The sequence below is a fragment of the Eulemur rufifrons genome, chromosome 7, assembly GCF_041146395.1.
Source record: "Eulemur rufifrons isolate Redbay chromosome 7, OSU_ERuf_1, whole genome shotgun sequence".
Lineage (NCBI taxonomy): Eukaryota > Metazoa > Chordata > Mammalia > Primates > Lemuridae > Eulemur > Eulemur rufifrons.
The window spans coordinates 230,946,359-230,962,182 of NC_090989.1; the positions used below are offsets into that span (position 1 = coordinate 230,946,359).

General features: G+C 36.3%; 1 protein-coding gene across 5 annotated transcripts in view; it reads right to left on the bottom strand.

The window, feature by feature from the left end:
- Positions 1-15,824, bottom strand: part of PTPRD (protein tyrosine phosphatase receptor type D) — a 493,549-nt gene that overhangs the window by 61,868 nt on the left and 415,857 nt on the right. For all 5 annotated transcript variants that reach the window (XM_069476476.1, XM_069476475.1, XM_069476474.1 and 2 more), the window contains one exon: positions 2,572-2,747. In XM_069476476.1, coding sequence (XP_069332577.1) covers positions 2,572-2,747 — 176 coding nt within the window. The remainder of the gene's footprint in view (positions 1-2,571; positions 2,748-15,824) is intronic.

Consider the following 15,824-nt stretch of genomic DNA (forward strand, 5'->3'; position numbering starts at 1 on the left):
GCGGAACCCACAGCGTTCCTAAAGTATGGAGCTATAGATTTCAGTAACAACTAACCGCTATGTATGACATTGTTTTTACAGTGAAATTCGATTCAAGTTCTTGTTTGAGAATCCAGGAATGCCTTCCTCTTTCTTCCTGCTACTTTAGGTGAAAAAGCAAACGGACAGGAAAAGGCTGAGGCGGGAATGAGGTGCGGGAGGAAGATGGAAAAGCAGATGAGATAATCCGAGGCTCCGACGCTTGGTTAAATCTCTCCATGACATGTGGTCATTTACTCCCAAGTGCTCCAGACTGGGGAACAAAGGGTTTTCAGGCCTCGGGGTCAGATTGGTGATGACTGAGATTCCCCAACTGCCTATTGGCTTGTGCAGGTCATCACAAGTCTGGGTACAGGCTGAACCGCCACAGAATAAAAATCACAAGGCAGCATTTTAATTGGCCTCCTTAGGCCATTTAACAAAGGAGAAAGCTAACTTGCAAGAGCAAAGAGTAATTAATGAAGGGAGCAAACAGAGGTTCATTTAGTAACTTCCAAATAAGTTCCTCTGTCTGAGGTGGGGAGGGGAAGGTAGCCTGCAACAGAAAGATAAACGGTAGGTATTTAAGTCACAATGCCTTCTGCCAAGAATTGCTCATTACCATCAGATGTTGCAGTGGGGCCAGTTAGAACTAACTTTATTATTAGAAGCAATTAGGGAGAAAAGGGGCAGAATTTCATTTAGTTATTTCAAAACAAGTTTCTGTGCACAGTTTAATGAAGGCCTGCAGTGTCAAGATAAAATGTGTGTTTTACTGAAAACAGCTTTTGCAAATGACTGCTTGTTACCAGCAGGTATCTCCAGGCAGAACAGACCGGGTAGGTTGGATTTACATGCGTGCCGTAATATAATAGTTCAGCTGTCCCAGCTTCACAGATGTGTTAACAGGCAGTATGGCCTCATGGTGAAACACGTGTGTTCTGGAGCCAGACTGTCTGTCTTCAATTCTTATCCCTGACCTTGGTAGCAGAATGACCTTGGGCGACCTTTTGTAATTTTCTGGGCCTTGGTTTACGCATATGTAAACTGGAGATCACAGTGATGTTTATTGAGCAGGGTTGTTGTGAAATATCAATGCACTTAATATGTTATACATTGTTAGAGTTATTGACTACTCTATCCAAGGATCATTTGGAAGGGGAGTCGTTTTTAAAGAAACTGCTTCCTATGTAGGGGTTCCCCTGAGTACAAATCAATAGTACTTTGGAATGGGGTACTATTCCATTGGAACAGTACTTTGGAATTACATCTTTGGAATGGGGTTTGCATATAAAGTATGGTAGATATTTGTCTTCACTGTCAGTGCCATTTTTATATAAATTCACATTTCAGACAATATTTCAACATCGCTATAAAATTCAGATGTTTTGAAAGGATCTGATTGCTTTTTAGGTTTGTTAAACCAGCTGTGTACCACACCTTTTTATTTCCTACCTTTAAGGTACCAGTTGTCGCTTTTTAATATTTTTCTACATCTGAGCTTTTCCCTTATAAATCCCCTGGGCAGCATTTAACTCTTCCCTCATATACACACCTGGGCTAAAAGAAACTGCCATGTGTTGAGCTTAGAAGAACAATTTAAAGAATCTCAACTGTCACACAGTAAATGGGGTTGGTTTTTGGCTGTCCTCTAAATAGCCTTTCTGAGACTACCGTGACCATATGAGAGAGACCTCTCACCTGTGGTTTCACAGTCTGCCTTGAATATTCCCCACTCCCCAGTGAGAGTGCGTGCTATCTCCATTGAATTCTCAGAGACCCCTTCATTAAATCTCATGGTTAAAGATTGATTTTCATCAGATGGCTACAATATGTGCACATGCACTCGGGAATATGGTACACGGCTTACCCATTATATGTTTTAGTTTTCCAAATCAACAGCATTTAACTAATGTGCCATGCACCATAATATTGGACCCATATGATGAATAAAACTCCTTTCTTGGACTTCACCAAGCAATGAATCCATATTAAAACCTATCCATTTTGGAAAAGTTTAAGCTAGCAAAATGCCCTTTATACATTTATGTGTTTTCTCAGCTGTGTATTAAGCCACATCATTCTTCTGGCTGCCCTGACTTAATTTATGCTAATGTGAATAATTGACGTAAGAGCCTCTTTTACAGAATTTTAGATCTTATATTGCAGATTATAAGAAAGAAAAAGTTGAAAATACTGGTAAGTACATCTTGGTGGGATTCTCCCCAAAACCTGTAGAGTCTTATTCAATGTGAGTGTTAGAAAGACATTCAAGCTATTATTTATTTTCTCTAACCAAGTTGTCTATTTCCTTGAATATTGCTTTTTTTTTTTGGGCAATCATATTATAACATGGGAGAATATCTTTTTTGAAAAGACCCAGAAGAGTTTTAAAGAATGGTTTAATTAGGATTGTTGATGCCCATTCACAATTAGTGTCTGTTAGAAAGTTAAACCTTAGGGAGGGGTTAGAGTCTGAACAGAATAAAATATGCAACATAGGGACTCTGGAGAAAGATTTTTAAGAGGAAAGAATTGGATATTTATTCTTACCCTGGATCTTTCTTCTAGTTTTGTCATCATGACAACTGTGGCACTCCGTTGCTCCCATATCATTCTCCAAAAGTCCCCAAATGTTTCAGGGAGAGATCCCTGTGTTGCAATATAGGCATTTTGTTTCCTATAACCATCTATGTAGTTGGCATTCACATAGTCACTTCCTGGGATGCCTGTAAAACAAGGAATGTTATTCAACCACGTGAACATATCACAAGAGGAAACAGCCTGTGACATGACATAATGGCAATTCAATATTATTGTTCCACCCTATGCTAGAGGAATCACAATACATCCAAGGTCGGGTTTTAAGCAAGATTAAAAAAAGATCCTACCAGGACCATCATGTTAAAAAAATGTACAAAAGAAGGTGTCCAGTCTTCATATTATGACAATGTGTCAGGTCTTTATACTATGACAAAAAAAGAGTCCATAGAATGCCTTTTCTCTCACAGGCTGTTTTTTCTATTGCACCAACAAAAAAATAGTTTGCAAAGGACAATAAACAATCTGGTAACAATCCTCACTCATGTTCTTCCCCATTTCTAGAAAAAAGCTGAATAAAAAATGCCTGAGCCTGAAAATGCGATATAGAGTGGAACATGTGAAACAGTGAAAAATAACAGTGAAAAATCCTTTTCAGATTTAGCTAACAGGAAACTCATGTATAAACTCATTTAATCTTCACAACAACTCTATGAAGTAAGTCCTGTCATAATTATCATCTCGCAAAGGAGAAAACTGAGGTGAAAAGAGGTTCAGAAAACTTGGTCAAGTTGCCCAAGTTGGTAATTCGGGTTTAATTATAGGCTGCATGTCTGCTAGGTCTATGCCTTAACCTCTGTGGAGCACCGCTTCTCATTTCCAAGCTCATGGATTGTTGTAAGTAGCACATGAATCTCTCCTTCGATTAGAACAACTGCCTGCTAATCGGTTGTCCCACTTCTACTTTTGTCTTCTCCAGTCTGTTCTCCATCTAGCATGAGAGCAATTCTTAAAAATATATTTCAGACATGGTGACTTCTCTTCCTCTGTGACTTCCCCTTATACTTCAAATAAAATCTAAACTCTCAATATGGCCTATAAAGCTCTGTAATTCTCAGACTCATCTCATTCCACTCAGCCCCTTGCCTTCTAAATTATAGACATTAGCCTACTTCAACTGTTAGAAAACATCTCTCTCCCACATTAGCACGATCTGCATCCTAGAACACTCTCTGTCTCCTTCCCCTTGTGAAACATGGAGCCTCCCTCTCAGAAGGCCTGCCCTTGAGTACCCTGGGACTTCAAAACTCCCTTGACAATAATTCTTTACACTACTTATAACAGGTAATTATATATTTGTTTGTTAACTTGCTTATTGCCTGTTTTGACCACAAGACCATGTCTCTTTTATTCACCTTTGCTAACTCTAGTGACCAAAAAAAAAAAAAAAAAATTTGTCCCAGTTCCAACATTTAATAAGTAGCAGAGATGTAATTTAATGCAGATATTTTGATTTAAAGTCTAATTTTCTTTCAGCAAAATGGCTTTAGGAGGTAGATAGGCAAATTTGAACTTATTCCAAGGAGAGTGGCCAGAGTGATTAAGGAAATCAAAGCTATTCCATATGAGAAAGAAATACACATTATAGCCTAGTAAAAGAAAAGGTAGAAGTTGGGGATGAAAGCTGCCTTGAGTACCTGAGGAGTGGTTTAGATTTGCTCTGTTGAGTCCCAAGCTTTCAACTCTGAAGGATGTAACTATGGAAAGATAAATTTCATCTCCGATATAATAAAGCATTTTCAAATAGTCTGAATCAAAAGGGAAATAGGTTTCCTTGGGAGAGAATGAGTTGCCTATCCCTAGAGGGGAACAAGCACTTTCATAGGGATAGCAGCATGATATGGGAAGTAGCACTAGAATATATGCATGTCCCTGTTAGCCCTGGGAAAATATGAGTCTTGGAATCATGAGAAAAAAAAAAAAATTTTTTTCTCATAATGGAACATATGTTCCCAAGCTAAAATTGTTATATTTCACTGATTGCCACTTGCAATTACTTTGACTGCTTTTCTGATTCCAGTTGTAAAACTGATCCTCTCAAGAAAGGTAATGAAAGTCAGATGGCAACCACTGTGCTCTGAGATGAACACATGGATATGGAATACTACCAGCATTAGCTGAAAAGCCTGTTGAGCAAAAAACTGAAATGCACGGTTGGTTGTAACATTATTCATCTATTACAGCTACTCAAGAAGCAGTTGGGGTTCTGGCAGCCCTTTGTTGATAAAGATCCTATTCCTCCCCAACACCAAATTACTGTAGATTCAAAGGACAATTTAAATAAAATTCTCAGATTACAACCACTGGGAAGTATGCACATCTTACATGTCTATAGGATTTGGTTCTGAGCCAAGAATGAATCCACTTTATAACACAGGAAAAGCCCACTTTCAAAATTTTTAATTCAGTAGTTAGCAACATTAAAGAATTGAAAAAAAGATTCTGGCGAAGGGCCTCACTCAGATGCCAATATACAGAAAACTTTTTCCGAAGAAAAATCAAAATGGAGAAATCTGGGTTAAATGACTCAGAAAATGCATCACCTGGGCACTGCGCCATTTTCCCCCTTATCAAAGATAACAAATGTGTCTGAACAATGTATCTGAGGATAAAGAAGGTACATGTGAAAAGCATCCTTAAAGAAAGGGAATCAGACCCATCCAACTCTCTTTGCGTAAATTTTAATAGATTGTTATATAATGAATTGGGTTTTTTGATGTACTGCTCAAGTTTGAAAAATAAATTCTCTGGGTATTTTTTTTTTTTTTTTTGAGGGGAGGATGGGTTCTTACTGAATAATGGTTGCACTCCCCAGGATAAGAATACAAAGATTCTGCCTGAAGACTACTAGGCACCTGGGATCAACACTGTATCCCCAAACACTTTAAGAATTTGGAAATTGTTATTTTGAAAAGAAGAAAATTAAAAGCAAAAATTAGGTCAATGTTTAAATCCTGAAAATAATGCTGAGGCTCCTCTTCCATTTGAACACTTGTTTGTAAGAAGGTAAGGAGTACCTGGAATGAAAACTTCCTTCTGGAAAACATACTAGAGTGAAAAGACATTTCAGGTAAGTTCTCTCTCACAGATCCTTTGCAATGTGGAGATGTGAGAGGTGGCTATGTTCACCAGAAGTTCTGAGATCTAATGAGTCCTGTATTTATACAACTCAATTTAACAAGCTGTACAGAAAGACGAATGAGAAAAATTTCTGGAAAGAGTGGTGGTTTGTCCTAAAAATATTAACCCCAGATTGGAAGCTAAAGTTAAACAGCAGTTTGTTTCAAGTAGACGAGACCCCTGTTTTCAATGTGACATATTTAGAAAGAGTTTTCAACCAATCCTATGAAAATACACAACATGATGGCTTTCTAAATGTTTTGGTGCCCTGAAATGCTTCTCTAGTAGTTCTTGTTTAGGATATTTCTGCTGGGAGGCTGGATCTACAAAATTCTTTCACATTTTTGGGGTGACCTTCTCTAAGTAATATGTATTTGTTTATTTAATTTTCAATCCCCTGCCTTATCCAGAAAATGATTTGCATATGCTAATGCAACACTAATCAGAGTGCACGATGAATCCAAGAGAAGTGTGTGAGAATTAATTGAATTCCTCTGGGGCTATGATGGATGGAAATCTAACTTAAAATGCAGTACTGAAAGACTATAGAATTACTATAAATTAGCTGATTGCTTTTATTTCTCTCAAACAGACCTTCCCCCAATACTATAACAACAATGTTTGGTTTGTTTTTTGTTTGTTTTTAGTAGGGGGAAGCATTATTAAAATAACAAAAGCATGACAAAGATGTTTACTTTCCGGTGGTTATAGACAAAATCTTAGGACAGATTGGCCCTACTGTAGAAACTGTCTCTTGAATTCAGTGGTCTTAATGTCATTATTCAAGAAGAGCAGTTTAGATCTAAGACCTGCTCTTTCCTAGGAGTCCACAGCTTTACTGCATTTGTAAAAGTGAGGAGATTTTCATCATTTTTCATGTACTGTTTTGTGTGCATTCTCCAATTAACAACAGTCATGTAAACAGTTCTAACAACAATAAATGTTTGTCATCCTAATTTTATGCATGGAAACCTAAGGCTAGACCCTATAATTTCATATTACACCAATATGCTCCATTCCTGTGTTATAGTGTATTTTCTCCGTTATAAATTGTTTTTTTTTCTTGTGGCACTTAAAAATATTACTTACATGCTTTATACTGGGTCTTTGTGGTTTGGGCTAACTAAACCTGGAAAACTCAACACAGATTGTGATGAGGTTGATTGGTAGAGCTGTGCTTCTGTGTTCTTCAGACACAGCAAACAGCTACTGGAACAGAATTAGGCAAGTCTTAGGCCCTCATTTTATTTGCTGGTAATTGCAAGTTAGTTTTCATTGGAAAAATAAGCCTGCACATGGACTTTGGACTCAACTGTTCTCTTAATTGTCTGCAAAACTATGGAAACTTTATCGTGAGTTCCAGATGCAAAGACAATGTGCTTTTCCTTCATCTAAGCATGAGATTAAGAAGACAGGGCTTCATGAAGTGTTTCTGCACGTATTTGAATATTAACAGAAGAAGAGGGAATCTTTGAAAAGATGATGATACTCTGTCTGAAAGAACATTTGTGATGAATAATTACTGAGGACTGCTTTAAAACCTTGAAAGCACCTTGTAATGTCAATGAATATACTATCTGAGCTGTTTTGTCATGGCAAGGTTAGAATAAAGTTTACTAAGTCTTGTTAATTTGAGGATGACTAATTGGGCCATGTGGCTTTCCTAAAAACAACAACAAAAAACCACCCAACTTGCTGTGAATTAGATTTTTGGGGTCAGAAGATAATTTGATTTTGAAAAGTTGTCTCTTGTTGAAGGGGTGTTTATAATTATAACAGGTTTATAATAAAGCTTTATGACCTCATGTTAAGTGAAAAATAGGACCGAAAAGAGTACATGAATTATTTTGTGAAATTAAGTTATCATAAGGAGAATGGTTCACACTTTCTTCTTCTTCTTCTTCTGCTTTTTTTTTTTTTTAAATTTACCTGTAACGATAGACTTCCTTTGAGCAATGTTCATACTTTTACATCCCACCACACTGTCGGGAAAGTCATGTGTGCTTTTGAAAGTCTTGGGACAATATCAAGCACTTGCTAAGAATTTAGAAAAGCTGACCAGGAAACATGTACTCTTGTCTAGGGCTGTTGGTGGTTTGCTCTTTGACCTTTGGCCAGTTATTCAACTTGTCTAGACCTGTGATTGCTTATCTGCTAAACAAGGCGTGTTGGACAAATTGATTCCCTTAAGTCCTTTTGAGTTCTAAAATAAGATGTCTCCCTGTGCTTTTCTTAACCTTCTTGGATTTGGAAATCTCTGCAAAGTTATTTTAAGGCAGGGGCTTTGTGTCTCTCAGATTAGGTAGGAACACACTCTGATACTCTTTCAAGCTGATTCCTATTGCTTCTCTCTCTCATGTGCTGAGATGAGATTTTTTTTTTTTTTTTTTCAGTGAGGCTGGGCTGATACTTCAAATCTTGATTGGAACCTGGTGGGGTTAAAAAATAAACAAAAAACAACAGGACGTGGTGGTACTAGGCCAGTAGGAAAGAAGCTTCCTGTGGAGTTTAGGAGGTAAGACAGGATAAGATGCAGCCCTGGAAGGAGGGCAGAATCCCATGCATGGCTCCAGCCGACTACTGCTGAGGTGGAGATGGGCGCTGGGCTGAGTGGCTTACTCTGCTCTAGCTCACTACGTGCCTCCAAAACTCAGGCACTTTTATTTCCTTTAAGTTCTACAAATCCTTAATGAAGTGAAGATTGTGTCAAAAAGAAATTGCTTTTTGGTAAACCGGTTGATTCCCTGTTTTAAGATAGAAGTACTCAAGACTCAATAGAGCACAAAAGCTACCTTTTATTGAGAAAATAATGTCCCCTCCTCTATTCCAACACAAACAAAAAACCCGAACAACATCGAATTGCTGGTTAAGACCTATATTGCAATTTTCACAACTCACAATGCAGAAAAAAATGTTTACTTTGCGGTCACCAGCAAAACTGGAAATCAGAAAATAGAAAACAAAACTTAATAAAAATGTATAAGCAAATTTATTTAATTCTAAAGGACACAGGCCTTTTTATTTCCTTTCCTTGTATCATGGCAGCCACCCATAGCTGCATCAGACCTGGTGAAATGAAGGATTCTTTTTGCAACACATGAAAGAAAACAAACATTTCTTGCAAAGACACAGTATGTTATTTGCCACAGTATCCCCTGACGTAGCTGCAGTTTGGAAAATGACCCTCCATGTTTCTATAGAATGCAGGACAATTTTCTTTTTAAAGCATGTGTTACTTTGTGGGCACTGCAGCTCATCACCACAGTTAGCTAATGGGGGAGTGGATAACCTTCAGAGTATGTGAACCCAACCTGCAACTTCTCATGGTTGTGTGTACTCCTCTCCTTGATTTTCCATACCTCCACCCTGCTGAAGAGGTTGGGCTTTGAGAATGGACACAGGAAAGGAGGTGGGGGATTGAACTGTCGGAATACACTGCAAGATCAGCTGTACATGTTGGGGAATTGTCAGACACCTGTGAGAGAGGGTACTCCTCTCTGGTTAGGGAGCACTTTGTCCTGAAATAAAGCAGATTTGGGTCACTGAAGCCAATCCTTTTGGATACAATTATTATAGGGGTTTATCTCATCATGCAGTAGTCAGAATCAAGCATGGGATGTGAATACAGTTCTGTGGGTAAGAAATAACTCAGATCCGTGCTCTCCTCATCACTAATATATGAACATCGTGATCATAAAATCCTTAAGCCGATACTTCCACGAGAATCAAATGAGTCAATGTGTTTGAAATTTCTAAAATGCCATATGGATATTAGTTATTATTATGATTGATATATTAAGCAAAAATGAAATAAGTCCACTCATTCCTAAATACTCCACTGATGAAAAGCAATTCCAAATTGGGAAGGTACCTTTCCAGCTTCTATATTTAAAAAAAAATTATCAGAGAGGACAAAAATAATTATTTTCCAACTTTCCAGCAACCTACAACTTATAACTATGCTCCAACAACAGAGCCATAGCATAGATGATGTAGGTTTCTCTACAGCCTTGGAGTAATGGAGGGTAGATTCATTAAAGTAATCTGCATAGATGTACAATAAAAATGGGGAAAAAAAATCCCAATAAGTGAACCAAAGACAATAGAAATAAAAATAAACCACTCCGGGATGCTTTCTTATTTTACTCTTCGATTAGCTTCCTGAGAACAACAATGAAAAAAAAAAAGCCACAATACAACCAGCCATCCCTTAAAAATGCTTCTTCTCTTTTCTGGATAAGAAGAATCACCAAATATAGGCTCAGGTAGGAGCTGGGGACTAACAGATCCCCACACCACTGGCTCAGCTACTTGTATGAGAAAGATGCCATGCAAACAGCTCTAATTAGTTAGTTGCTACGAAGTCTGCAAGCACCTGTGAAATTGTTCCAAGTTTCCCAGGCTAAGTCCCATCTAGCTTTCTATTTAAGACTATATTAAGCTATAAAAATTTGTTCACTCTTCTCAAAAAGAGAGATGCTTTTATGTATTTAAAAAAAAAAAAACACCCTAAAATAAAAGGATTAAACTTTGTCACACTTGTAAACAATTCACTCGGAAAGTGAATGACAATGCTAAAGAAACTGTGCTATCTCTGTAAATCAATGAATGATGTTCTGAACATTGTGAGAAACAAAGAACTCAACCAAGAATTGGATGGGATTTATAAAAAATGGTTTTTTTGTTTGTTTGTTTAAATAGGGTATGTATTCTAACAAACTTGCTTCAGTACTTGAAATAAAATCTCAAGAGCAAAATTAAACAAACACCAGCATGCCTGCAAACGAGTGGCTAGGAAGGACAGAGACAGAGAACCAGAAGGAGGAAAAGGGGACCATATTTACTGAGGTGACTTCAGAAGGAGCACATGGCAATTATCAAAGGAATTTATAATTTTAATTCCTGATGTTAGTGAATATTTATATTCACTATAATTAATATTCTATTAGAAAATGTTGGGTAGAATGTATAAGTTTATGTTTCTGAGTTTGATTTTACTTACTGAAAATACATCAGGTTACTAAATATGGACTGAAAAAAAATATTTCATAGCATGGGTACTATGTGAAATTGGAGAATATGTTAACATGTGCTGACAGCTGTTTTAAATGAATCGGTACAGACTTACCCACAGAACATTCTGCAGAAGAGGCTGAGACAGGATTTAAACATAGAGCACTATTGTGGAGCAAATGGTGAATCAATATCATTGAGGAATAGTAGTTTCTTGTCTTTATTTATTTATTTTTAATTAGATTTATCTTAGGGGCGGTGATTCCCTGTGAGTAGCTTTCTCATTTTAAAGATGCTAAATTGCCCATCTCACAAATAATCAAATTGTTCTAACATCATCTATATTATTTACACTTGGATTTTTTTTGAATTGCTCCCATTATGCAAATCAAACAGCAGATGATATATTTCGAATTTCCATTTAAAAGAACACATTCTTCCCCCTGTTGAAATTTGTAATGCTATTATGGGTCTGGTTTCCATTTATCAAGCACCAATATTTTCTTTCTCTTTACAGAGTATTCTAAATATATGCAGCTTTCTCATTTGTATATTATTAATTTTTCCATAGATCATACACAAAAGCAATTCCATCTGCGGTTAAAAGGACCTATCTATAGCAGTAATAAAATTCATAACACTAATGATAAACTTAATAGTTCCCAATATTTATTAGGCATTTTCTTTGTGCCAGGAACTCTTCTAAGGTCTTTACATGCATTAATTCATTTAATCCTCCTAGTAATTCTAGGACGTAGGTACCATTAATAATTTTAATTTACAGATGAGGAAACCAAAGCATAGTCACTTGTCCAAGCAAGCTCTTCAGCAGCAACAAGAGCCTAGGATGCTTTAATATAAAAGAAGTTCTTGAGAGGCATATGGTTCCTTCTAAGGAGGTACTCATTGAAGAGATGAAGGAAACAAAGTTATAAAACTTTAGAATGTAGGCTCCCTCCCATAAGAAAAAATAAAACAGTGCTATGATCTGAATGTTTCCCTTAAAATTCCTATGTTCAAACTTAATCACCAATGTGATAGTATTGAGAAAGCTGAGGCCTTACAAGGTGATTAAGTCTTTAGAGCAGAGCCCTTGTAGTTGGGATTAACACCCTTACAAAAAAGCTTGAGGGATTGGGTTCTCCCTTTTTCCTTCCCTTTTGGTCATGTGAGGATACAGTGTTCCTCGCCTCTGGAGGATGCAACAGTAAGGTACCATGTTGGAAGCAAAGAGACTGGGCCCTCATTAGATAGTGAACTTGCTGGCACCTTGATCTTGGACTTCCCAGACTCCAGAGCTGTGACAAATAAATTTCTATTGTTTATAAATTACCCAGTCTTTGGTGTTTTGTTATAGCAGCACAAACGAACTAAGACATAGACCCATATTTTACTAAGCTTTCTTTAATCAGATTAATAAGCACTAGTGTTAAAGAATACATATAACATGCTGTAGTTTATTCTTTGTAATTTCCACTCTCTCATAGATAAAACCATTTATACCTGTTTTGGTGAGAGAGACATATACCAGCCAATAATCCTATTTAGAATAAACCCTCTAGTTTTTTTTTTTTGAAGAAGCTAATCCCTTAATGTCCAAGATTTAATATTTATTTGCCTACTTATATTATCTTGTGATCTCAGGATTTAGAATAAATGTTCCCAATTTCAGGGATGGTAGGAAGGGTCTTACACATTTTATGTGAAAATAGAACAAAAGACATTAATTCTCCTTAATTAGAGAATGGGCTTGTAGAAGGGCTTGTATGTCCATGAACTATCTGAAACTAGTGTGCAAATAGGGTGTTTAGGTGCTTTTTGTTTTTAAGTGGGGTTTAAAATGTCATCAAACTATCAAAAGGATCTAGGTCCCCTAAACAGTTACTATTAACTGCATTTAGTGACATGCTCAAGGTCATATAGTTGTTTAAACTGGGATTTACTTCCCAGTCTCCTGCCTTCTTCCCAATATACCTTAAAAAAGTAATATTAAACAAACAAACAAAAAACCCACCTGAAAATCACTTACGTGCTATTTATTCTTTGAAGAAATTCACTTTGACTGGAGTCTAAGAACATAATTGGACACCTCTAGTTCTAAGATTTTTATTATGTTTCAAAATGTATTTCAAAATTCCTAGGTAGTCTTCCCAGCCAAAGAGGCACCATTTTTGAATTAGGAATGACGTGCATAAGCACAGCCATTATGACTTCAAAACTGGCTACAGGGCCAAGTGGTCCACTAGGGAGAACAGTAGCCTTGAGACTGACATATGATAGCAATTTAGCTCTGCCACTTACTAACTATTGATCATAGATAAGTTACTCGACTTTTTAAATGTTTTTGTTTTCTCATCTTTAAATTCAGATAACTGAATTTGGGGGTTTGTTCTCATGTAGATAATATATATAAAATCCATAACATGGTGCTCAACATATAACATACCCAGACAATCCTATCTACTACAACTGCTTGTCTTTGTTGTTAAGTTGAAAAGTAGCATTTTCACTCTGCTCTATATTTAGACTTGGTTAACAATTCTTTAAAAATCCATGTCAATATAGCTTTTAAAGCAAAATGTTAATTATAATCCTACTAATGGAACTATAGTACTGGCAGCAGTGAAGATTAATTATATTTTAGAACAAAAACCTCTTTTTTATCCAGTACTATAATTAATTTGTGCTTATTACAGGGCACTCTGATAAATAACCTGCCAATAATTGATATTCCTTGGTTGATAAGAAATTTAAAATACATAAAAAGATATTTGAGGTAAGTATATCACCTGTGGAATCAGTTAGGTATAGATGCACTTAACTTTTCTTCTGAAATATTATGACTCTGATTTGCATTTGGGTAACTGATGCTTCCCCATACTGTGTCACTGCCTCAGGTTAGTTATGCCACAAAATAGGAAATGAAATTCTAAAATGTAACGTTTGTCTTATCCATAAGGCTAGTGCCAAATGATAAAATGCATTTTAGGCAAAAAGATAAGGCTAATCATTTGGATCCAAGCTAAGTGATGCAGGCGTTGTCACATCCTGCATCAGTAGGAAGGTATTATTAACGATGTGGCCAGTGGAGCCTTGGTCAAGGAATCAGAAGAGCTGGATTCTTACATGAGTTAGATTATTTTTACACTGTGTGACTCTGGGCCAGTGCTCTGAGCTTCAGTTTTCTCCTCTCTAAATACAGACACTTCTTTATCTAGTAAAATACTTATACTGCTGCTTCATTAGACTGTTGTACACAATAAATTAAGAAAACTACATAAAGATAACTCTTAGAGGTCAGAAATGAAAGAGGTTACAGATGTGAAAATTGATACTCAGGAGAAGTTAAGGTTACCTAGCTAGTGACAGAGCTATGACCCAAACTCAGATTTCTTTGTTCTTCATCTTTTGTATTTGTCCATTTCTTTTTTCCTACTTTAGTAAAAGTATACTTTTCGAACAAGTTGGATTCTACAAGATTAAGCATGTTATTATATATGGTGTTAATGCACATATATTAGCTCCTTATATTTATCTTAAGTCATTAAAATAAATCCTATCACCTCTTTTCTTCTGGAATTACTATTTTCTCTTAATAAATGCTTAAACATGGAAGGGATCACAATGGTAATTGCATTTGTCAAAAATTCAATTGTGTTTCCATATTCCATATTGTGTTTCCATTTCAATTTAACAATTGAAAGCATTTGTAATTATGCTTCTCTTGAATTTATTCTGCATTATTCCTAGCACAAATAAAGTTACAGTGATTTGGAAAGATGTCACAAAGTGTCACTATATTCAAGAATTTCAATAAGCACATTGGTGCCCACACACAATTCCTGATACTTTCTGTTTTTTCTCCTGTTATCCTCTCCACGAGTGTAGGGTATAAGTTTGCTCTATTAAGCAAAGATAAAGACAACATGATTCATTGTGGCCACTTCTAGGGTTTTTTTTTTTTTTTCCCCCTACAGTCTGGCAGATCACTTTGCAAAGTAATACGAAAAAATAGTTAGCACCATTGGCAGAAGAATAACAAAAATGCCCAAATTAAAACCCTCAACCAAAGTCATTTAAGTTAGTAACATAGCTGGGACCCAAAACAAGCACATTAAGTTTTATAAATTGTGCATGAAGTCAGCTACCATTTTAATATACTTAAAAAAATCTGTTCCTACATTATCAAAGCTGCCTTTATAGGAGAAGCCTCAGTGAGTGGTTCTGTGGTTCCAGTTGCCAGCATTTTCTCTTCTGTACTTAAGATACAGGATGGTTGACTGCCCTCATAAATACCTGCTGGGTAGGGCTTAGTCTAAGATAAAATGCTGTTCACGGTTGTAATCTAGATTAAAGCTCTCTGTATAGCCCATAAACTTCAATTAAATGCTTCTAACCTTTTGCATAACACTTAAAATTGAAAGACTTTTGGTTTCTAGGTCAGCTCTAGATTTAGGGTATATTTGTGGGCACAGAGCTATAAAAAGGCAGGTTTTAGTCTGATTCAAGTGCTTTTGCTTTTATACTGTAAAAATAGCATAGGAATGAAATGCACAGAGTTTCCAACTATCACAATAAAGGCATGAGGAGGTGTATTTTTTTTGTCCCTTGACACACTTTCCTGTTAAGATGTGGAAAGTAACAGGTTAAGGAAAATAATGACAAAGTGGGCAAAAGTACAGGGAAGTGGTAGTATTGAATGACCTAATTCTTAGTGGAAACAAGCTACAATACAGCAAAGGCAGACTGACAAGTTCTCCAGGCATGATCATGCCAAATAGATTCTCAACTTGCATACATTTATTTTATTTCAATAGTTTACCTCGCTTTTGCTAATAGAAAAAAGATTTCTTTTCTCTGTTTGTGACTTGGTTTAGTTTTTTGTTTATTGTGGAGATGATTTAAGAGACTTGAGACAAGAAATTGCTATTATCCTTTTTTACATTTGAAAATTGAAAATGTAGAGAAAATGCAAACCCAATATGGTAATCATCCACATATATTAATTACAGTTTTCAAACAGGACTTGAAAAGAAGCAATTACCTATTTGACACTCTCCTGCCTAAACTAG